The sequence below is a fragment of the Lepisosteus platostomus genome, chromosome 15, assembly GCF_059453375.1.
Source record: "Lepisosteus platostomus isolate fLepPlt1 chromosome 15, fLepPlt1.hap1, whole genome shotgun sequence".
NCBI lineage: Eukaryota > Metazoa > Chordata > Actinopteri > Semionotiformes > Lepisosteidae > Lepisosteus > Lepisosteus platostomus.
In genome coordinates this window covers 25,361,150-25,386,049 of record NC_142625.1, presented here as the reverse complement: position 1 = coordinate 25,386,049, position 24,900 = coordinate 25,361,150, and the positions used below count along the sequence as shown (strand labels likewise).

At 47.0% G+C, this 24,900-nt stretch overlaps 1 protein-coding gene and 1 long non-coding RNA gene across 2 annotated transcripts in view; one reads left to right on the top strand and one right to left on the bottom strand.

Annotated features, from left to right (window-relative positions):
- Window positions 1–6,993: 6,993 nt before the first annotated feature.
- On the bottom strand, window positions 6,994–11,746 carry sox12 (SRY-box transcription factor 12). The gene is made up of 2 exons (XM_088608027.1): window positions 11,364–11,746; window positions 6,994–11,057 (listed from the first exon to the last, which is right to left on the bottom strand). Exon 2 carries the CDS (start codon window positions 10,929–10,931, stop codon window positions 9,834–9,836), a length of 1,098 nt encoding a protein of 365 aa, XP_088464153.1. The 5' UTR covers window positions 10,932–11,057; window positions 11,364–11,746; the 3' UTR covers window positions 6,994–9,833.
- Window positions 11,747–12,709: 963 nt separating this feature from the next.
- LOC148648362 (uncharacterized) overlaps window positions 12,710–24,900 on the top strand; it is a 42,645-nt gene continuing 30,454 nt past the window's right edge. Inside the window, exons 1-2 of the long non-coding RNA XR_015926638.1 lie at window positions 12,710–13,247; window positions 14,349–14,594. This is a non-coding gene — a long non-coding RNA (uncharacterized LOC148648362). The remainder of the gene's footprint in view (window positions 13,248–14,348; window positions 14,595–24,900) is intronic.

Genomic DNA, 24,900 nt, shown 5'->3' with positions numbered 1-24,900 from the left:
GTTGCCAATAGGACCTAATGAAGCGAGGTTTTTGCAGGGGGGTAGTTAGGAGCTGCACACAGATCAGCCGACGGGCAGCGCTGTCTCTGACTCGAGCTGTGCTGCCGGGTAGGATGCTGCTCTTCTGCCGCAGGAGAGCGAGCGCGTGGAGATGAATGAACGAGCTGTCATTCATGACCCAGTCCTGTGCGTAATCTGCTCAGGTGTAGCTCTCTAAGCCCACTATCAGCTTCAGCTTATTAAAGAGCCAAGGAGCCGACAGTAACGGCTCGTCAGCCCCGAAGCCGAGAGCTCTCGCAGGCTCTCCGCCCCATGCGCCTGGGCACGGAGTCAATAACCGTAATTAAGCTGAACCTGCACCATCAGCCCTACAGCACAAACAGCATCAGCATCTAATAAAACATGCAAAACAAGCAAGGAAAATAACAACAGCTAAATCTTCGCAATTTGCAATCTTTGCCCGTTTATTGTAATGGTGTTTCAGTGTTATTCATGCCTCTGTAATTAACCGAGCTGTCTTCACTTCATCTCAGACATGCTTTCCTGGCACAGTATTCCTCTGTTGTGTTGAGACCAGGCCATGCAGCTGATAGAAACCTGCGTGTTCTAAGCACATACAGCAAGTATACAGTAAGTGGGATTGCTTGCGCTGTGTGCTTCTCGCTGTGCAAGGAGGAGGCTGTCAGCGGTGTGGGGATATGAGGTGGCTCTCGGTGATCTGTGCTGCGGGGCTGCCGATGGCCTGTCTAGACTGCTGCCCCTCTGGTCGCAGCTCTCTGACGCAGGGGTGGTACCACTGGCTGCTGTGATCATGGTGGTGGTGGTGGAGGCTGGAAAGAAAGTCATGAAAGAACAGAGTGCAAAAAAAAAAAAATAAGACCGGTGCCTGGCAACAGAAGGCAGTGGAGCTTGTTTCTTGTTTCCTGGGGGTTGGGCTGCCTTGCAATAAGGCTTCCCACCTGTGCCTGCTAACCCACCCCAGGATGTGGGTTATTGATAGCCTGGTGGGGGGAAAAATGGCTCTTTGATTTGCCCTGAACCTCCCTACTGCCAAGCATGTGTTTTCTGTCTCTTTGCACTGCAGGCCCGGATGGCAAAACACATGTGTGCGCACGCACATACTGAACTCTCTCACAGGCACACACTCAGCCTGCAGCTCAGGCTGCTCAGGTCAGTGGGCGGGACTGTGAGATCAGGCCCCGTGATGGTAGCAATAACCCATACTCGGTGCCGGTTTTTACACCCTATTTTAAGAATCTCACATTTAGCCCGAATCACGCCTTTGTATGCGAGAAGGTTAAAGCTCTTCAAACATACATCATGCATAGGAACCACAGATGTCCCTGCCCAAACAGGTCACAGTGAAAGGCCTGCTTAGTGACGCTTGAAATAAAGTGCTTGAATTACAATCAGGCGGGTCTCTGGTGGTTAGAGACTGAAAAGCCCGGTAACATCGCCGCGCTTGGCCAAACAGTCTGGGGTGCAGAGAGGGAGGGAGAGGACGAGACACAGAGACTGGGAGAGATAATATCTTCGCGGAGGGCTCCCCATCGCACATGAGCTGCACCCTTGAAACAGACTTGGACTTTGAAAGCTCTGACACAGAACTCAAAGGAGAGGGCAGACCTGCCACTCATCCAAAGGCGGCCACATGCGACTGCAATCCTCCCGCCACGCACATGTGATTTCAAAGCTAATTGCGCGCCTCTGACACTGAATCGTCATCTCAGACCAGCATGGCAGCTCGGCCTGAGCACGCGGTGGCATCTGACTCACAGGAAGGGGGTGGATGGTACAGACGAAGATCCGTCACTTCACAATGCAGCAATGGGTGTAGAAATCCAAACAGGCATGCGCAGCGCTGAGAACTGTGCATCAGAACGGACCAATGAGGGAACAGGCCGTGTGCAGTAGGATGTTCCATGGGGAAGGAGTGAACGTTTGGGAACGCGGGTCTGAGGGCATGGTGTGTGCCACCGGGAGGACAGGACCTTGACGGGCAAACCAGGGTCATGTCAGGTCCCAGGACAGAGTCAGGGCCCAGACCGTGCCAGGCTGCACTGAGCTAATAAAGACAATTGGTGGGGGCTTTCTAAGTATCAGGTCAAAAAGACCTGCTGGTGAATCCAGCAAAGATCATCTACATGTATGTACCTGTACAGTATGTCCTACAGGACAGTGCTGCTGCCAATACGAACACCTACAGTAGTTAGAAGTCTTCTTTTTTTAAAACCTACTAATATAATGTGTATTAACAATCCTATACACCGCGTATTTGCAGAATACACTGTAAGAAATCATTACACGTCAGGAGTTCAATGAATAATAAATAACGTAATGTGTCCTGAATTCATTTAATGAATGCAGTGCAGTTTGTGAGAATGTCTTTGTGTGCCTAAGACACTCTAGGCATGTGTAAAAACGTCAACATATGTGGAGGCACAAAACAACATCATTTATCTTTTCTTTTGTTATTGCTACTGCCAGCTGTTGCTCCATGAGTTCTCATCCTTCTTAGTTGGGCCTTTATTCAGCGTCTCAATTTGCAAACGAAGCCAGTGTTCCTGCAGAGCTATCATAACTTCTGAAGATCAGTGGCAGGGTCAGAGAGAAGGCCATTCAGCCCATTTAGGTCTTTTGTTTTTTAGTAGTTAATTGATCTGAGGATCCAACCATTTTGTAAAAAACAGGCCAGGGTATCAGCTTCCACAATATGGCTGAGCAGCTTGCTCCATATTTCTACAAATCTCTGCATGAGGAACATGTTGTAGAAGTCCTTCAGGTTGAATTTTTTCAGCGTGTTTGAGGATTTTGAAGACCTCTGTTCCAGTCTAAATTAATGTAGTTTTTCTAGGCTGTCGTTGTAAAAAATTCCTTGAACTCACCTGGTTGCACTTCTCTGAACTGATTCCAGGACAGAGGTATCTTGGCGACCAGCATAGTGCACAGTATCTTACATGAGACTTTACTAATGTTGTCATTTGATTTTAATGCAGCATTGCTTGATTTGAATTCTGAACAATTTCAAATCATGGCAGAGACAGAGATAATCAGGCAAAATGGAGATGCTTGTCTGAACCACATTTCCCAAAAGGCTGCAGGGGATGAGACGTAGCCCTCAGTCACCTGACCAGCTGTGAGAAGATGATTGGTCAGGTGACAGTTTAAAAAGGAAGTGGGGGGGCTTTCTCAGTTGGTTTGATCTGCTGTCTGAGGGGCAGAGAGTGGATCCTCTGGGTGCAGATTTGGCAGAGGGAGGAGTGAGGAGTGAGGAGTGAGGAGTGAGGAGTGAGGAGTGAGGAGTGAGGAGTGAGGAGTGAGGAGTGAGAATCTGTAGAACTGCTAATTTTGTGTAGAGCCTCCCAATAGGAGATGCGGAGGAAGTTTGTGAAGAGACCTAGAGAGAGAGAGATTTTTAAGCAACTTAACAGCCTGGTATAAACATTAGGGACTGAAAGAAGCCTTGATGTTTTGGCACGCCAAACCTAGGGTGTCACAATAAAGATGTATAGAAATATAAATAGGTAGCAATCAGTACTTTTTCAGAGGCTGTGTAAGACCAAGGAAGAGAAAAGAGCTGTGCTGAGAATGCTGTTCTGTGCTTCACTCCCAATACAGGACAGTACATCAATACGTGTAGGCTGGTGCTTTAGTGCTATCGATTGCAGTGGTTAATACTGATGTTTCTTCACCTCTCACATGTAATTAGGCCTCTGCACACTCATGGAGATGGATGTGATGCTGCACGAAAGCCCATTAAAGGTGATCGTGCACATACCAGGAAATGAAAAGGGAAGTCCTTGTGCGTGTCGTGTGATGGAGACCCTTTGCTCCGATACGTTGAACTGGTGGGTCCCTCTGTTGTGCAGAGGGTGCACGCTCTGTCAAGCGATGGCAGTCCCTGCAGGTGTACGGGCTGCCAGGCTGTGTATGACTGTTGGTAAATAGAGAATGCGAGGACCCTGAATGTGTAAACAGCCATTGCTCGCTCAAACTAAGCAGCAGCAACGATCTAAGAATATTCCAGCTCTCTGACTGCATTGCACAAGTCTTTGGCATTTCATTGTGCGCACAACATCGCACATAAATTCATAAGATTACACAGATTTAGCAATGCAGGAATGGCAGTGGGAAAAATGGGAAAACACATCTGAAAGAATTCCCTAGACAGTCGTAAAATTCCAGCATTGCTGTAAATAATCAACGCAGGTTTCACTGCTTCCAATAAAGGGCTGGAATTTCTCTCTTCTGTGCTGCTACAGCTAGTAATGATACTGGTGGGAAGGCTGTCAGTGTCAGTGCACATTAACAGGACTGGAAGGGAAATAATTGACTTTGACTCGTTCTTCTTATGTAATCTCTCTAAATGACTGCTGTCCAGGCAGGGCTATTATAGCTGGGAAGCAGTGGGCCACAGCCCTCGACAGTGATTGTGTAGCTCACAGTGCAGAGCTCTGTGGAGAGGAGGCATGAGGGCTGTAGTTAATTAAAGTTTGAAGTCAGCGTGCGCTGGGACTGGGCTGCCCTGCTTAAACAGTGCTGAGCAAACAATTATATGGGAGCTGGGCTGAGTTTCTAAAGGTTGAGTCAGGAAGGCATTCATATCACCTCATCTTTATTTTCATAGATGAAGAGTGAATGTTATAGAATAATGTGTATGTGAATGTTGCAATGAAATGAAGACTCGGTCTGCAGAGCAGGAAGGAGGATAGATTTGCTAAGTTGTGGCTCTGATGCATGATAAATTCCCTTTTTCTTATGAAACACTGCCAGCTCCGAAACTGCTTATTTCTCTGTTTAATCAATCAATATGGCATTTCATAAAGGTCATTTTATCTCTCTAGGAGCAGCACAGCTGTTTCCTTCCTCCTACACCTCTGCAATGTTTCTGTTCTCTCTTCATCAGCTCCTGTGAGTTAACATGTCTGGTAACAAGGAGAATTTACCATGCAGGGAAAAACTGAGCATTTTGCCCTGTAAAGCAATTTGCTCTAAATGGCCTCAGAGCATAGCTCTGCTGGGTTTGTGATCCTTGCAGGCCCTCGATCTGCTGCATGCTCAGAGTTTTCCCTGTGGTCCCAGCGCAGTCTTCCCTTCTCTGTGGTCTTTAGCGCATCACGTTTGTGGCGGGAACATCTGTTTGTGCTTCATATGTGCCTCTGCTGCAGAGAAGACATAAACCACCCAGAGGTTTGCTTTGGACCATAACCATTTATTCAGCGATGGAGTCTCACTCGACCCACGACTACTGTATGTCCAAAATAGGGAACAACAGGCCACCTCTCTGCTCTGCTTATTTACAAAAAGGTGCATTTATTTCTATCTACATGCCTACTGTCAAACAGCAGAATTTACTACTCAGAGGGAATACTGACAGGGAACCGCAATAATAATAATAATAATAATAATAATAATAATAATAATAATAATAATAATAATAATAATAATAATAGAACTAGAAAAAATATCCAGAATAAAATAAAATCGTCACTTTTGTCCACAGAATTAGAGTTTGGTGGGCTCAGGTGAACACTGATAAAAAAAAAACAACATTTCACACTGAGCTCAGAGTTAACGTGTCCTGCGTCTGTGTCGTGTTCATCACTAGTGGTCCAGGGAGCAGGATGTGTCAAGATAAGAAGCTAATTGTCGGCAGGGGGCACCGTGCCGTTTCCCCCTACACCCTGGGGGCCACACTGCGTCAGAACTCGCTGTTGCGGCTTTAGATTAGAGACCTGTCACCCCGGGATTCCCCTCCCTATTGTCTGTGCTAATACCACCACTGGGTCTTGTGAGGCTCCCTCAGTGGTGAAAATCTCAAGAAACCAGACTCAACCCTCAGATATTTGCCCCACTCCCCGATGCCCCAGATGGGCTACAGAATGCAGACTTTGACACATAGGGAGGCGGGGGGGGGCTCTGATCTTTGAGGGGGGCTTCTGATTTACAGGCGTTGGGCCATAATCCCACAGATGGCAGCTTCGCACCACTGGCTCCTTGGCTGAGCTCAGACACCGCGTGTCGGGAGCTGCGGTGTCTCTCATGCTGAGCAGCCTCACGGCCATCTTAACTCACCGCTAGTGGCGTCTCACCTGAGGAGAGCAAGATCTCACCGCGGAGGGGAGCGCCCTTCACAGATTTCTAAGCTCTTTTAGGACAAAAACACATACAAGAGAAGTGTAAAAAACAAATAGGAAAATCCCCAGGTTTGGGTTGTGAAGGCAGCGACGCCCTGCTTTGAACTCAGTGCACTAGGATCATCTGTAAATGGTGAGGGTGAGGCTTCGTGGCTGGAGTTTGGCTATTTCAGCAGGCTGTGGTGCAGTACAAAGATTCAGATCTTATTGATCTGCGGGGTGCAAAGCCTGAAACTACAGCCCGGGCTAAGAGCAGCCTTCCTATTGTCTCTAGGCCTGACTGCCCCTGGATCACAGTCTCAGTCCTGGAGTCATTGAGAGAGAGGAGCTCGGCACTCCTGAGCTGTCAGACGTGCTGGGTATGGCTGTCTCTCTTGTGCTCCCCCTTTGAAAATATTCTGCGTGAAATCAGCATTGTAGTTCCATCTGCGGGAACTCTATTAATCAAAACAGCCTTCGGAGTAGGAGGTGCGAAGCAGATGGGTGTTTTTAACTCAGTTTCATTTATGCATGGGCTTTGTGCATTTCTCGCCCTGACACTGATTCTCCTGAGCCCATCTGTGAATTGTCTACCCCGTTCTTCAGCATGGATATTCAAGCCAGAGCTAAAAACCTTCAAACTGCCCAGCGATAGGAAGGTGTGAAAGGAGAAAAAAAACCCACAGCAACTAAAAAATAAACAATTTTTTAAAATCCTTTAAAAAATGCCGGTTGGGTTTCGCTATTCAATATTCAATATTCTGTGTGGATGTTGGTGCGAAACATCATGCTGTTGTCCGATTTACGTCATTAGTATCATTAAATAAATACTTTTATTTACACTTCCAAACAAATCCAAATAAAAAAGACTGTAAAATAGTTTTAAATATTTAATCTTTTAAAAAGTTTCGCCCAGCAACAGTATGTCAGATGCTACATCATTTTTTCCCTAATATATAGCCATACACAGCACATCTTTTACAAAGTACAAACATTACAAATAAAAGCAGTTGCACAGTGAGTTGAATGCTTTGACCTGAGTCCAGTTAGAGGAGAAGACTGCTGGTGTTTGGTTGGATAAGAGTTCGGAATACTGTCATCCATCATCACTGAGACCCCGTTTCACGGGGGCATCCGTCTACAGCAGAACACTACAACTACCCATCCTGTGTGTGGGAACCAGAGGAGAAAATACCTTCTTCAATTATTGCGCTACAATATTGATCTTTGCAATATTCTGCAATACTTTAAAAATGTTTCTAGCTTTCTTTCCCATACAATGTCACTGACTATAAAACTTGAATAACACTGTTCCTAAGTTCTGGCAGAAATTCTAGTTGTACTTTCTTTTCTACATTTGGCAAAGATATGTCTCTGAGTAAAACCCAAACTTCTGGAAGGTGTTCATCTGGAAAGAATGTGAAAACGAAAATGCCTCCACACATTTTAGAGTCTTTTGAATATGTTGGCACTCAATGTGGAACTGGCTTGCCTCACATTTAGCCAAGACAACTGAAATTGGGCCTAAAAGATAACACTGCATTTCGTTTTTACCAGGTGAATGAATGCCAGCCATATCTCGATAATTTCAGAGCACTACTAAAACCTCAAAGAAGAAAAGGCATATTGCTTTAAACAAAGTCAGCTTAAAGCCATTCTTGGGCACACATTTCTGGAGTATCTGGACTTTCTTTCCTGATACAAGGCCTCATTGTTTTTGACCAGTGTTTCAGGTATATGACCTATTCCCTCTTGCTTGTACTCGTCCTTTTAAAAGGACACGTATCCAGACAGGTCCAGCCCTGAATATGAGAGAGGAATGGGAGAACATAGTATCCAAGGGGAACTGTTAAGTTTCTCATTTATCTTCACAGATGTAAAAAAATAAAAAAGATAGTTTTGGTCACGGATTAGTACCCATGTCACAGAGCTAAAGCAAGGATATCAACCCGCTTGATGGGGACTAATTCAAAACTGAAGCCAAGGGTAATGTTCGTCGTGACGGCAGCAGTTATCAAACAGAAACTGCAAGGTTCATTCGTTGTAAGAGTTCAAAAAATAAACGATCCCTTTTTTAAGTGGAGGGTGAGCTGCTACCCATCCCATCCTGGTGCAGAAAAAGCTGCTCGAGTCTTGAACTGAGAGGGCTTAAGGTTACTGTAAAATACTAGATGCAGATATTCATGCTGACAGCTGCTGAGATATAAATAAAGGCAGTCCTTTTTCTGAGTCGGAGGAGAGAGAAGAAAGTCTTGCATTTATTTTGTCTCCCCCCTCCCATGGAAGTTAGCCATCCGCGTGCCTCGTCACTGCATTCCTGATCCACGTCCGTGTTTCCAGAGAGCGCAGATTACCTCTGGGAGGCACTAAGACCCAGACAAGTGATCCCTGAGAGAGTCAATGGGGACAGCTGGTAGACACAGATTTCTCTCCATTCACAGATCGCCTGATGAGGCAGCTGGAGCCCGACTGCAGACATGACATGCATTTTGCCAACCAGACTGCATTATCTCTAAGCAGACGCTCAGTGAGCACAGCGCTCAGACCCTGTACAAAAGACCTCTGCCTCAACGGCGATATGCATCCTCAATTCCGAGAAAAAAAGAATTAAATGAACGCAGCAGAAAACGAGTGCAAACAGACCCACATATGAATTCGTGCAAGGAACACCGTTAGAGATAATACAAAGGTCATCCAGTAGCAAGATGATGAAACTGCTAATTCCAAATCAGGAGGCATTATAACATGACTCAGAACTGGGGCTGCAGACATCATTCCAGTATCTCTTGCCTGAATAATCACTGCTCTGCACATGCTAAATATTATTGAGTCAAATAAACGGCAAAAAGCCTCCCCAATCACAATGTTTCAGGGTGTTTCCTGCTCCTTTGATAAAATATGTGTTAAAACATCTTTTTATCACTATAGGTAAGATTAAGGTCTCATATGCAACGAATAATAACAGCATTAGTGTAGGACTCCTGCTGCTTGTGTCTTGAAATGTCAGTGACTTTCTTGCCTTTTGTATTTTTTAAACTGGTAATATCACATCCATTTGGACATCCATTAGAAATGTGAGCATCACCTAATTTTGTTGGTTTGCAACATGCAGAACTCTGAAACCTGAAGCTCTTTTTAAAATTCTCACAGCTACAAATCCAATGTAAAACCTGTTCTAAACAAGCCAGATTGAGCAATCAGTTTAAGACTAATAAGATGAATATATCCAGTGCTTTAGAAAGAAAAGGGTTACAACATATTGTCTGCTCTCCTTTATTCCCTCTGCAGGGGTTAACTAAAACTCAGAAACAGTGCTTGTATTTACATTGCTACCATGTAAATGCTCTTAACACTGATTCTTGCGGACCTCACAGATAATTGCAAAAACATTTTAATCACCTTGATGCCGAAGTTCTCTCAGAAGCTGATTTTGGAAACGGAGGATTCATTATCAAAGCACCCCCCACCCCCCCACTCCCCTCCGCCTCTGCTTGTTAAATGTTCTCTCCACACCCTTTTTTGTGAAGAGCAAAGGATTTGCAGAACCTTTTCACTAAGCTCGCCGAAATGTCACACTGGTATAAGAGAAGCACCTGCTCTCACTGGGCTCTGAAGGGACAAGAGAGAGGGAGGGGGCACTGTATCAGGGTTGAACAGCTGCTTAATTTCCTGTGAGATGGTCGGGTTGGCAAGACGGAGATGCTGAGATGCTGAGCCTCAGTAAGTAAATACCAGGTCAGAAATGCTGGGCACGAGCAAGTCCCCGGAAATCATCTCGTTCACCTCCGGCGTGCAGTAGTCTGGGAAGTCAAAGTGTGATCCTGAGTTTGCATGGAAGGCGTCGAAGTCCTTGTCCAGGGAAGAGCAGTCCATGGGCAGGCTGTCGAAGCTGGCGTTGGAGATGATGTGCAGTATCTCCTCGTCTAGCTCCTCGTCGGAGGAGGAGGACGAGGAGGACACGAGGGACGAGGAACTGGTGGAGGTGGGTGTAGAGGACCTGCCGCCCACAGGTGCTCTGTGATCAGCCAACTTGGGCTCGCGGGGGGCCCGACAGACGTCCTCTGTCGCCGTGACGTCTGGCAGGGCGATGAGGCAGGAAGGCTGAGAAACGGGAGCCTCGCTTTTGATCTGAGCAGCCACTGGCCTGTCCGCTGCATGCCCCTGAGGTTCCTGCTGGTGATAGGAGCTGAGGACAGGCTTTGGTGCCTCTTGATCATCCTTCTGACCTGCTGGGCTCAAGAGCTTTACATCCATGGCATCGTCTTCACTTTCGCCCCTGTCATAGCTGTTGTGTTTATTGCCAGTAAGGTTCACTTTGTGTTTGGAAGCAGAGGTTTTGATTTTGAGCACCTTGCTGGTGGTTGTGCGGCTGGGGTAAGACTTGTTCTTGGGGGAGGCCTTTTCTCCAGCTTTGATGGACCCTGAAGACTTGCTCTTCTTCCTGGGTCGGTACTTGTAGTCGGGGTAGTCGGCCATGTGCTTCAGTCTCAGCCGCTCCGCCTCCTTGATGAAAGGGATCTTCTCGTAGTCCGGCAGGAGCTTCCACCTTTTGCCCAGGCGCTTGGAGATCTCCGCGTTGTGCATGTCCGGCCACTGTTCCATGATTTTCCGCCTCTCGATCTGTGACCAGACCATGAAGGCGTTCATGGGCCTTTTGATGTGCCCGGTTGGAGTCTTGCACCAGTTGGGGTCCTTGCTGGAGGGGACGCACCCGAAAACCTCATCCCCTTCCTCGGGTCCCAGTCCCGCGAAAGCGTCTTGGGTCGAACCGCTTCCCATGGTCATGGAGTGTTTGTGTCCTCTTTGCTGAACCATGATGCACGAGCGAGCTCTAGCCCTTCAAGGTGCCGCAGGAGCGGGCCATGCTCGGCGCCCCTTCTCTCCCTCTCGGTCTCGGTCCCTCTCCCGCGGGGACAGCCCTCGCCTCAGCCGCCTTGCCCCCTGACAACCAGAGAAAGGGCTTAGTGCCATTACAGGGTATTTAAGCACACAGCAGCCCCGCCAGCCCCCCGCCTGCAGACAGCTGTTGACAGTTCAGTCTCACCCCCCCTTTCACTGTGCCACATTCACACAAACATTTTGGGAGCTCATATCCCTGCACAATGTAAAGCAGCACATGCACGGGAGCCCTCTTAACCCACCCTCCCTCCCACCACTCCCCACCCACCACCCCCTTCATAAATAAATAAAGAGACTTAGACACCACATGTTAGAAATGTGCAGAGATGAATAACATCCAGATCTTACCGGTGATTCAGTAGGGTTAGAGAGCACTCCTCCTGGGTAGTAAGCACGGTGCTGGAAACAAGTGTCCTTCCCAGTGGCTTTGCATGAGCTCTCAGGATGTCCACTCGCTAACTGTGAGGGAGGTCGGGTGTTGGGGAGGGGGAGTGTAGTCTACTGCTCCGGCGTCTGTGTCTGAATCAGCTCAGCTGTCCTGCGCTGTGTGCATGTAGCCCTCTCCTGGCACTCGTTCTGCCTCATGCCTCTCTCTCCCTCTCTGTCTCACTCACTCGCGCGCGCACACACACACTGCCTGCTGTCTCTCCAGCCCAGTCCCTCCTCGCAGAGCCAGCCTCTCTGTCTGCTGCTCTATAAACCCTCACTGTAAACAGCTCAACCTTCCCTGACAGACTCCTCCCCCATCCCCCCACCGCCTCCACCTCCACCCAGCCTCAGCGACTGCATGTGGGGGAGAAAGTTTCTGCAACAGAGACACGGAGACATGGGGAAGACAGACACAGAGAGAGAGAGGATCTAGCGAAATGCACCTGCATTGCAAATGCAGGAATAGACGCTGTGTACGTTGAATGCATAAACACTGCTACCAGCTGCCCTGTCCATGTGAGTTTCTTCTTACTGCCTTTTTTGTGACTTATATCCCACATGAGCCAAGGGAGAGGGAGTCATTACTAAACCCGTATTTTGAGGACTGTACGCTGTGGCAATGACAGAATCACAGCCTTAAGGAGGCAGAAATCTGATAAAATTATCTTTAGATTTTTTTGCAATTTTTATGCTGAATAATACATGGGTTCACCACAGGTTTATGGTCCAAATGTCCCTAATAAGCCGCATTTTATGGATATATTCCATCTATCTAGGTGTATGTGCATGAAGTCCACATGCATACCATACATAGCCTGCTAGCCCAGACAGAAAGCATAAATAATGCCCTGTCTGTCTCTTACACTGAGGTGATCTCTTTATCTGACAAAGACACTCTGACGCAGGTGAAATATTCTTCGCCTGCAGCTGTTGCCATTAATTTGATTAAAGTTTTCAAATGAAGAATTTCAATTAAGAAGTAATCTTGGGGCTACATGAATAAGAAATTGTGCCAAGTCACTATTAACATTTGAATGCCAAATGTGAGATCGAATGAAAAATGGAGCTTGATGTCCTAGCATGACATTGGTTCTGTCATTAAACCTTCCAGAAAATGGACAATTATTATGAAGGATCTCTTAGCTAAGCAGAGCACAGGGCTGAATGTCTTAGCTAAGAATGTGCTGTGTCCCGAAATGGCACCAGCTGATCAAGTCTTAACTCCTGCGATCTGACTCTGCATTCAACGAGAGAAAGCAACGTGAGAGGTCTTTAAACGTACCGTATAAAATCATCTGAGATCAAAGCGAATATTTGTCTTTATTTAGTCACTATCGAGGGAAGGTTTCATTTTTACTTCCTTGATTTTCTTTTTTGCTCCATGCTCTTCCAACTACAGTCAACGCGGGTCACGCCGGTTTACTGATATTTGGGGAAAAAAATAAAGTAGAAAGTGATGTACTATGGAATGGGACTCTTGTGTTCTTTCCAATCATTTACACCCGTGCCTCACTTGCCGGTCGTAATTCGCTCTCGGAAGTCGGGGTTCAGAGAGTCGCCCAGCGATTCAGAGATTCGCCCAGTCTCTGACAGAGACTTGAATCGTCCAAGTAGAATGTTTTTAATATTGACCCTGTTCACGCCTAGCTCAGAAGTTAGATAGGCGCGTTAAAATCTGTCGGACGCAGGGGCGCTCAGGACCCTGATGGGAGACGTCACGCTTCGAGAATGACGTTTTCCGTTCAGGTTCGAAGGAGACACCTTTCGTTGTAATGGAAATCCCATCCTAAGCACGAAAAACAGGTATGAAAACGCTTCGTCACAGTTGTTTATAGGCCTCGGGATGGTTGTATTTTCTTTCCTTTTTTGCTCCGAATTGATGTTTCCTGACATATGTGCCGCCTTCCCAAAAGCTGTGTTCTAAAAGGTTCCTCTGTCTCCCACCATTGAGCCACAGACACCGCAGAAAGAATGATGTATTCGCACAAAATATATCAACAACAGCAAACGCCAGCCGTTGGAAATGAGCAGAAGTCCGGACGGTTTTAAGATCTGCGTGTGCAATCAGGTCGGGGGTGGTTCTGCTGCGTGTGCGGCATTTTTACACCCCCGGCGAAAAGCTACAGGAAACGCACCTTGGGCCGCTGGGCTGGGCTTTTCATTTAATCAGCCCCGCAAATGTTTACGTTTAAGCACGTCGTCTGAGCCAAAGCAGACTGGCAGCCCGAGGCAATGGTCGCCCTGCTGTCGGGCAGGCTAGACGGCGGCAGTCGTTTGCTGACGGAGGCTGTGCAATTACGCCACAACACGCTTGTCTGGGAGCGACATTAAAAATGGACGCGATCCTCGAGGAACGGATCCCAGCCTGGTCAGTCTCCCATTTTGCATCACTGGCTCGCTGATTAGTGGAAATTGCTTGCATGCCTGTAGCTTATTCTTTTACACCATTCCTGCAGGGCTACACAAGTCAATCGTCCCTTTAATGGAATAGGTGTGAAATCGGTCCACGATGTCTACTGTATGTGCAGTCCATCCCGGGGATTTGCAGTGCACAGAAATCCCATGAAAGGATGTGCGGTACTACATAGGATCTTTTAGTAGGTGCCAGGATCTCAGGCTGAGCTCGAGACATCTCTCTGGCGGGCACACATGTTGGCGCGGGGGGCGGTTGTGGTGGGTTTGCCAGCTCGCCAGCCTGGCAAAGTAGATGAAGGGAGGAAGGAATGGGAATGGGGGCGCGGCCAGCGCTCTCACACGGCTCGGCTCTGGTCAACCCTAAACCCACGTGTTGCTGCTCCTTGGCATCCTGTTCCAAACCTCCGCGCTTTCGCCTCCAATCCCTCTCTCTCTCCCTCCCTCCCTCGGTCTCTCACTCTCTCTCTCTCTCTCCCTCTGCCTGCATAGCTGTGCGACTCTGACTCCTCTGCAGCCTGTGCCTCTGGACCTGCGCCCCAGCTCTCGGCGATGGCGGCGCTCCAGGAGCGCGGGCCCTTCGCTCGGGCGTCCCGAGAGCTGCCCGCCAGAGGAGGAGGCAGCTGCCCGTGCTCTGAGAGCCGCACACCGCTGAAGAGCTCACAGGCGCCGTGAGCAGGAGTGAGACCGGCTTCAGACCTGGGCTTCCTGACTCCTGCCCTGTTGGGACGCTGACAGGTACGAGAGGCAGCGATCACAAGGAAAGAGACGCTTCACTCTATTAGGGCCGTGTTAAGAGAGCTGATTTTGTTTTCGCTGTTACCGCCAGGGGTTCAGTTATTCCCTCGCACATCTGTATTTTGCCACGCAAGTCAGTGTTATTCTAATAAACCGGCTGATTGGCGTGGCCATTCGCTGTTACTAAACCTTGAACAGCTGCCTCTGCACTGAGGCTTTTCTGAACTGTTTACTGTTACACTAAGGCTTCAGCTGAAGTCTATTAGAATGCATAATTGCTCCTGTGCCTTTACGAAAATCAATGCAATCACTTTTCATTAGATTTACAGATTGTTCCCTTTTTCTGGATTTGCTACGCGAGTTTGTGAGAGGCTGTATGGTTGAGATGGATTATGTTGCGGGTTTTTTTTTAATTTGATGGTAGCTGCTAGATTAGTAACCATGGGGACAAGTCAGTTATTAACATCCCTAAGAGGAAGTGAAGGTTCCGTCAGGCACAGGCCCGAGATTCACTCACTTCCTATCGAGCTGGGTTATTTCAGGAATGCAGATGAGAGGCTCGAGCAGAGACTCTCCCTCCATGTGCTGTGGTTTCATGTCCGGGCTGTCGTCACCAGGTCCCTAACCCTACAGAGATTTGTCTCTCGCTTGGAAGACCAGCAACTGCTCAGTACACCTCCGTGAAAGAGGCCTTTTCTGGCTGCTAATAAGGGTGTCGTGCTTCAGCCCTCGAGAAGAGTTTCTTAGCAGACTTGTATTAGTTCGAGTAGGCAGCTGCGTCAGCATGTGTGGGCTGAAAGGAACAAGTAAAGGTTTATTCCCTGCTGGAAAGGCAAGAAAGAAGGGTTGAAGGAGAAGGCTCCACAGCCGAAACGCTGTGTTTCTTTTCTTCTCTTTTCAGCAGGGAATGAACCTTTACTTGCTTCTTATCGGACTCGGCTGCCTTCACTGCGCTCTGTGTTGAAGAGGATTCTGCATTTGTAATTCATGGGTTTCTGCAATTTTGTTGGCAGACGAGGGCTTGTTGTTTCTTGCGCATCTCGCGTTCTGGGTTTTGTTGAAAATTTGTCTTTTTAAAAGCTTTGGTGCTCCTTCCAAGAGCCCTTGTGCGAGAGGGTGTCCAGCTGTGGCTGTCCAGCTGTGGCTGGCTGGACTGTAGAGCAGTAACCGGGTGAACTAGAGTCTGTTAGGCACACGAAACGCAGCTTGCCACTGGCCTGGGAATGCAATCGGCCGATTGCTTGGCTTCTAATGGAATACAAATTATTTTTCATACATTGATCAGACCAGCAGACAGAGCGATAGATAAGTAGATGTTGATGAGTGGGGTGTAGGGGCTGGACTGTTCTTGGCCCGCTGTGATTCACAAGAAAACCCCTTTCTAATGAGGAAACTGCTGTCCGTCACCCTGTTCCCTTGCTTTCCTAGATCAGTGACGTACTGTAGGAAGGGCATTAAAAGCACCTTAGACTGTGTTTAAAGGAGTGACGAGCCTCCGGTTTTACAGTTCCCCACATTGAAGCATTTGTAATCTGTAAGGGAGATGGGACCAGAAATGAAAATAAGAGTATAAGACCAGTGTTAGCAGTGGGTTATTGAGGGGGATTTGGGGTACTTCGCTGGCAGTGAGTGTCAGTGGTCATTCTAAGCTTCCTGTTGGTCTCTGTGTTCCAACCTGAGCAGGTAGCGCCATATAGCAATAAGGGCCCAAGGTTAGTTAATTTGTCATTTCTGTTGTGCTTTTTTAAAAACTTGCCCTTGTGCCCTTGCACAGCGGTTGAGAGTAACATGCCCAAAGTCTTCGGCTCTAAAACGCTAAGGCTGACGATGCTGAGTCCGGAGAGGACCAAGCAGAGCAGACACCTGAGGAAAGAATGAGGAAGAGTAGAGTAGAGAACTGTCAGACTTCGGACCAAAGGTGAAATAAGCCGCTCATGCAGGAAAGTTAGTCAAATCTTGAATTGCCTGCATCTTTAAGGCTTCCAAAAGAGGGAGAAGAAGTAAGTTGTTTTTCGATTCAGTTTCTCTTCAAAGTGTCTGGGTGACATTAATAAGTACGCAAAATAAGCATCAGTTACAGTACATGTCTGCTTTAATGGTTCCTGAAAGAGTTCAGGAGCTCACAAAGATGTAAGGCATGCAAGAGTTGAAGTGAACATCTGTAGCTGCTGAGGAATTCGCATCTGTAAAACAAAATAATGTTGCTAAGAGCAGCATTGCCTGGCTAAACAAAATGTCCAAACCACAGTAAATATGCAGTTTAACATCCGACAGACTTTCTAATGCTTCTCTGAGAAGTGTTCTAATTTTCACAGGACTGCCTTCTGAAGTTCATCTGATATGCACAGTTCTGGCTGAATGCATACTTACTGGAAAATAAACGAGATTCGAAGTGGCCAATGTGAGATACATACAGATGTTATTCACGTATTCTTTACATAACCAAGCATTAACAAACACACACATGAGCTCTTTAATATGAAGTGCTGCTGTTGGTGTATTTCAATACAAAAGGCATGCAGGAAATGGCATAGCTTTACTGCAGACTTCATTTCTTTAAATGAAAAAAAGAAATTAAAACATAGCAAGTGAAACTGGATTGGGTACTTACACGTACCATGTAAATGTCAAACTAGCTTAGCTCGGATTGCAGGCAGATATTTATATAGAAAGAAAAAAAAATAAAGAGGAAAACCTTTAAAACAACGCAGCTTGACAAGAATTGTGCTATTTCTAGCATGTCGGCCTGTGCAGTTTCCTGTTATAGTCTCTTAATAGGCTGCCTCCTCCAGCACATTGCTTAAAAAAACAGGTCACTGAGTGCACGTCAGAAATATTCAGTTTGACAAATATACTGACATTAGGCGGGCACAGCAAACATGAGCACAACACAATAACCCTGCGACCTACTTCAGCCCAACCGAAATCCCACAGCAGACACGGCTTCTAATTACTGCTCTCGTTGGGGGGAATTGGACCCCTTCCATCACACTGAGCAGCAGTGCTGTGGCTCTGTCTGGCAGATAAGGTCTTGCTTGCTCCATCGCGGAGAGCGATCATCTTCACAGGATTATACACTGTCTGAAACCGCAGGCAGGGCCTTATCTCTCCACTCTGAAATCCCCCAAAATCCCCTCTTCCCGAGCGCTGGAGCTGGGCTTCGCTCTCTGCTTTGTGTTCCCTATCTTTGCGGTGCTTGCTTTCACCTCCTGGGAGAAGGTCACACTGTTCCCCCTTCTCCCCCTTCTGTTTTCTTCCCTGCAGCAGGAAAGATTCAGGCGCTACAACTGACAATTACACATGGCAAGCGTTGCTATTTGTTGTGGACCTGGTGCTTCCAGTTGTCGAAATTCTGTATGAATTGCACAATAAGCGATTTTGAGTTGAGAACCCATGTGAGCACCGTGCCAGTATTTCTGTATTTCTGTCCCCTCCATTCATTTATGCATCCGCTCACAAAGTTCCACACTGAAAATGAGAACCTAACCAATTCTGTTTTGCATTACTTCACACTAAATCTTAACTGAGTGTAATCCGTTCAAGTCCTAACAGACATGGCTTTCTCATGGGAGAGAGTATATATATTTTCAGTAGTTCTTCTGAGTTTCTGCAAAGGATCGTTTTATGTAATGTACAGTACCTCAAACTACAGGTGCGTTGGTCCTGCTGTAGCATTGTGTATTGCTTGTGTTAAGCACATATTGTGCCTGATGTAGGGACGGGTTGTTTTGTGTATCCCTGTTGTTCAAAGGCGGTAAGCTTCTCTGGCGCTGGAGAAGTGGGATTATCTCGGGGCGTGCTTCTGCAACAGAGAGCGGAGAAGTCCAAGATCACGTTCCTCGCGAAGGCCTGACCTCTGACACCATTCCGGGAGCCCAGACGGCAGCCTGAAAAAAAATGAACCTGAACTCTCCGCCTCGCGGCCCCCGACCTGTGACCTCCATCACACGCCCTCCCCCCCGCAGGCCCGCTAGCACCACATGTTCACTCCCCAGAATAGAGACTCAGCGGCAGCCCTCAGAGCAGGAAAGAGAGAGGAGAAAGGGAAATAATCTAAGGCTTAAATCAGGTGTTGGCAAAGCAAGATTTACACATCTCTTGAGTGCATGGTAAATTATCAAGGCATTAACAGAGTTTTAGCTTTTACCCTAATCTCTATCCCATTGATTTGAGGCTCAACTGGCGTGCCACGAATACAGTACGATACAAAATTTCCTTGATGAAAGCTCATTTATCATTTGTGAGTCTACGGCAATGGGCAGAGAAGAAATAACCTGACCTCAGGTTTGCTTTGGTGGTGCAGCGCACGCTGTATTTTTAGCTCTGGGATTCGGCAGAGAGAGTTTCCAGGCTCTGTGGCCTCTGTCTGGGTTCTTTTCTTTCATCCCCGTGGCTCGGGGGGAGGCTTCAGACGCGTCTGTCTCAAGTCGGAAGACCAGGGATGTTTCAAATTCATCACCTGTTAGTCACCGCGCTGTTTTTTCACACCGCAAGGACCCCAGGCCACAAACAAGGAATCCAATTAATAACGAAGGGATGAAGTCATCCCGTGTGATGAGAGGGGCCCCACCTTAGCTAGCTTATGGCTCACTTCCTCACTTTGCCAGCAGGTGGCGTGCCAGGTGAGTGGGGGGCGACAGGTTGGCCCTCCTGCACCCGGGGGGGCCGGAACCGACTGCCTCTCTGGGAGTGGAGCAGAAGTGGGCGGCGCCGCCGGGTTACGGGACGCGTGGCGAAAGCAGGACAGATGCCGGAGCCGTGCACCAAGCAAGCCGCCAGCGAGCTGGGAAAGTAGTTCAGGTGGGTTGCTGTGTCAGCATAGCCTGCAGGGGAATAAGCAAAGGTTTATTTCATCCTGAAAAGACAAGAGACGCAGTGTTTCTGCTGTGGAGCCTTCTTCGGCTGTGACACAACGTTTTCTGCTGTGGAGCCTTCTTCGGCTGTGATGTTGCGTTTCTTTTCTTTTCTTTTCCGCATGGAATAAACCTCTAGTTGGGAAAGTGCTCTGCTCCAATGCAAAGGAAAGGGCAGGTTTTCCGTGTTTTCCACCCTATGATTTTAGCCAGATGCGATCCCTTCATTGCTGCCTGCTCCGATACTTCTGGGTGTTTCCATAGCTATGGGGAGTGTGGGCCTGCAGGGTAATGTAACAGCGATGGGGACACTCCCCTCCCGTTCGACACCCCGGCGATTGGGCAGCGGCTCACCCGGACTCCGCGCAAGGTCATCTCGACATTTCGTTTCTTCCCCAGCGCTGGGGCGCGGCAGCACTCGCAAGCCACTCCGATGATGGGGGTTTTCGGGGTCAAGCATGAAAAGAGTTCTCTCTTCCAGGCTGATGGCTCTGTTTTCTTAGGGGTCAGAGACTAAGTGAAACGATAAAATGAAATAAAAATTGAGCTCGGACAGTTGTGCTAGCGGTGGTGACCCAGACTTAAAAGGGTTTGTCTGAGCACTTTTCCTTTAACCCTTGCTGTGCCTGACAGCTGAAGGCAGGCCTGCCATGGTTCAGCGCATCTCCGGCGCTGTTTGCTTACTAACGAGAATGCAGCAGTGATTAAACCCGTCGCACCGAGCTCCTCAAGATCACCTCGCTGAATCTTTTTTTATCTTCAATTTGGTCTGTTTGCTTTCTTTCTCTAATTGTAGAATTTGCAATTGTGTTGTGCAATAATGAGGACAGCGATTACTTCTACACCATGTCCTCCTTTATAAAAAATATGCCTCACGTGAGAGAGAAATAAGGCGACTTGATGTTATTAAAGGATTGAATGGGACAGTGCACAGCTTTCCTCCAGCACCTGGTTTTATTTTTGTGCCAAATGAGAAGAGTCCATGTCTGTGGAGGTGCATTTAAACAATGGGAGGCCTCTTTTTATAGACAGAAAGGGTTGTGGGAGTCTGGAACAGGGTTCCCAGCTGATTCTCTGGCTTCTTTCTAAGAAACACGGAGATGAGCTCTTCCCAGTGTTCCCAGCGCTGCAGTAGATCCTTGCTGGCCTGTGCTGTTTAACTTTCCCCTGAAGATGCCCCTGATTCACGGCACGTACCAGTGGTGACATTGGAGAAATATCTGCAGTTACTTGTAATTTTTTATTTTTCCAGTACTCCTCTCTTCTTCTGCTTTTTTTTTTCCAGTTCGTTTCACCTTGGCCATTTGAGAAATTTAAGCGATGTGCAATGTAGGTCGATGAAGGGGTAATAGGAATATAAATATGTAGGTTGTATTTTCCATCCTCTCCCAGGGCTGTGACGGCGTCGGAGGAGCGCGGATTATTTAATTAGCTCTTAGTTGTAAAGGTAGGAGTGAAGGGAAGGACAGTGCGTACTGATATCTCACAGCCTAGCACACACCTCACTCTCAGATTCGGATTTGGGCATTTCCTCCGACACTTGAAAACACTTCTTTTCCTCCTCCTACTGCGAACAATGTGTGGCTCAGTTAAGAATGGTGATTCCAAACTCATTTAGGCATTTTTATAAAGGTATGATAGAAACCCTAAACTTTCAACGTGATATTTTGCGTTAACGAAACTAACAAAACTCATTACTTTGAGCTTTAAAAGACCTATTATTACAGCAGTGCATGGACACTTTTTTAAGTGGAGTTAAGTAAATCTTTTCATTCCAACAACTACTGTGTGTTAAACTACACTAAATTCTTGAGAAACTGTACAGTTTTGATAGAACACTGATTCATACGAGTGAGCAGAAGTAAAAATTCTGGGCATATTAACTAATATCACACTGGGGGTGCAAATTAATTTGTCATCTGCTGTAAATCAGATTCCTGTGAAAAACCTAGCTTTGCCGTGAAGGAATTAAGATGTCCCAGTTTCACAAAGCTAATGACTCAATAATTTAATTCTGGCACAAGAGCATTTGCTAATGCAGAGAATTCCTAATGTTCACCTTAAGTCTTACCCAAGCAGCACCTTTGCTGAAGTTAGCAATCTGCATTGGGTTAAAAAGAACAAGTAGAATCCAATACAATAATCATTAAATAGAGTAAAATACCACACTGGGTATTTTTCCTAGTCTTGCAGAACTTTCTCTGTGTCTCTTCCTCTTTAAATTATGGGTTGTAGTTGGGCGTAAATGTGCCGGTATGTCCAAAGAGTAAGTAACTCAAAGATGAGACAGCTGGAGCCTACGTGGTTTTATAAATCAACACAAATACAGCATAAGGAGATGGAAAGCACTTTATGGGAGGCTAGAAAAGAACATGATCCAAGATCCATAAGAAAAGGAGAACAATGAATCGCAAGAACAATCTGTGAAAGCCAGGACAGAGGTAGAAGTGTTGCAATGGATTGTATAATAATTTACTTTTAATATGACAGCTGAAGAACAGTAAAAGGTGGTGTAAAATGTCTCGGATGTAATAAAAGGAAACCTCTGCTCGGGGGATTCCAATCCAGGTTTTGGGGAGCCTCGGTCCAGTTATTCTTGTATTTATTATTCTGGTTCAGAAGATTGGCAAGATAAATCAAGCGATTAAGCTATTAAGAGAACTCTGATCCTTAAGGGCTGAAATATACACTGAAGACATTGCAAGGTCAGTTTGGTGGAAATCAGGTCTGGGCAAACACCTGGCAAATAATATTTAATGTAGATGTGAAGAGTGTTACGTACAGGTAGTGAAAACATAAAAATCCGACGGGCAACGTGCTACTGTATATGACATATCATGTACATCATCTAGACAGTGTGGGGAAGCAAGAAAAAGATAAAATGATAAGATGCTAAGTCAAAGGTGGAGAAATTAAAATAAAGTGTGTTATATCAAAAGTGTAAAATGTACTAGTACAACCTCAGTGAGAATATTGCATGCAATTTTGTTCACCACGTTACACAAAATACTGCAGCTCAGGAATCAGTCTGGAGAAGAACGACCAGGTACATTCTTTCAAGGAAGTGAGCATAAAGGGATATCCTGAACAGGGTAGACTCTGAGTGGGTGGTGTTGTGCAGCCTTCCCTTGTGCCTGTGGGGAGTGGTGGAAACGTGCCTGGTGATCTTCACTCATGATGAACTGCCCAGACAAATAGCTACACGTGTGCGGCTTGGTTTTGCTCTTTCATTTCTCATACTGTATGTGCTTAGAGGAAAGGTCCTCTTTCTGCAGCAATGTGCTCAAGGGTCTCCTACATTATGAAAGAGCCCTAAATGAAACCTTTAACCATTTTTTATTCATGGAAGTCCAGAGGAGGACTCCTTAATCTGCACCTCTTCTTTCATGCTCTTGTAAAAGAAGGAATTAAGTCTTAGCTCCCTGCTTCATTTCTAAATTCTTCAGTCTACCTTTGAGTCTACCTGCTGTATGTATTTTGTTCCAGGTAAGTAAAGAAGTTTGCTCCCAGTGCTGTTAAACTGTGATTGGTTTGAAGTCAAGGAGTTGTGTGAGGGTAACGCTAGAGATGAGGCAGACAGGAACTTGTGATAATTGTAGCAGATAGCCAGTGCAGTGATGATTCTGTATCATACTGCTCAATCAATCAGTCAATGAACCAATCAATCAATTAAAGGCTGGTGGCCCAACACTGAGCTTGTATCTCGATATTCAGTCCTATTGCCCTTTATTGGTGCATATTGTGGAAGGTCAGAGTCTTCTATTTACAGAATCAGAACTCGCCATGACCCAAGCTGCAGTCTTGTCACAGACCCAGATCAGGCAGGGACCTGCTGGGTCCTGAGTTCTTGGCACCCCCATGGAAATGGGAACCTGTTTGGAAACATGGGCTGAAGATCCTGCAGAAGCAAATCAGAGGGAATGGAGATCCTTCAAGTTTTTTTTTTGTTTTCTTTTTATTTTCCTTTGTTGCCTTTTTAGCCAGAAAGCAGCTGGAGGGGACAGGCGGACGTTTTTTTTTTCTGACCAGGTAATGACGGGGGCCTGTACCTCTCATGCAGGTTCGTACTGCCGATCTGCTGGAGGGAGGCTTCAATAGCGAAGGCTGTCAAGACATCACACACTTCTGCGTCCTGCTGTACTCCCTGCTCCCTCGCTACAGTTTGCTAACTAGCAACCTAGTGCAAGAGCAAATGCAGAGAATGCCAGAGGTTACTATCCTGTATCAATTAGCCTCTACCCAGGAGGCAGCTCTGAATTCTGTGGCATGGTGTGATACTCATTCAACTTTATTTTGATCTTGGCAGAAGACCTTGGCTGTTTGTGGTGCCTCATGGGAGACGTCTTCCATGCTATGCTGAAGTTTTCACCCTTGCAGAACTTCACCTGGGCCAGATTTGCTCACTGGCTCCAAAACAGGACAGGTGTGCTTTAGCCCTCTGCAGGGTGTGCATACCTTATTCCTTCTAAACAGGTTCTCTGCCGATACTTTTAAACTAGACCTGTTTATATCTCATGACAGAACTTGCTAACAGCCTCTACACACCCTGTTCGAACCCACAGCTCTCACCGGCATGGCATTGCTGCAGTGTTAATAGGTGGGGGCTGCAGTAGGAGAGAAATCAGCTCTTGTCTGGTCTTCAGGAGCAGCCCTTGCAGCCGCCTTAAGAGTGCAAAGATGTGAAAACAGCAAATTTCAAAACTATTTCGCAATTTAAAAACAAACTCACCAGTGTGTTTAGCAGTAATGGGAGCAGTATCACTAGTGGGAGGAGCAGCAGCAGTAATGGGAGCAGTATCACTAGTGGGAGGAGCAGCAGCAGCAGTAATGGGAGCAGTATCACTAGTGGGAGGAGCAGCAGCAGCAGTAATGGGAGCAGTATCACTAGTGGGAGGAGCAGCAGCAGTAATGGGAGCAGTATCACTAGTGGGAGGAGCAGCAGCAGCAGTAATGGGAGCAGTATCACTAGTGGGAGGAGCAACAGCACCAGTAATGGGAGCAGTATCACTAGTGGGAGGAGCATCAGCAGCAGCAGTAATGGGAGCAATATCACTAACGAGAGGAGCAGCAGCAGCAGTAATGGGAGCAGTATCACTAGTGGGAGGAGCAGCAGCAGCAGTAATGGGAGCAGTATCACTAGTGGGAGGAGCAGGAGAAGCAGTAATGGGAGCAGTATCACTAGTGGGAGGAGCAGGAGAAGCAGTAATGGGAGCAGTATCACTAGTGGGAGGAGCAGCAGCAGTAATGGGAGCAGTATCACTAGTGGGAGGAGCAGTATCACTAGTGGGAGGAGCAGTATCACTAGTGGGAGGAGCAGGAGAAGCAGTAATGGGAGCAGTATCACTAGTGGGAGGAGCAACAGCAGCAGCAGTAAGGGGAGCAGTATCACTAGTGGGAGGAGCAGTATCACTAGTGGGAGGAGCAGCAGCAGTAATGGGAGCAGTATCACTAAC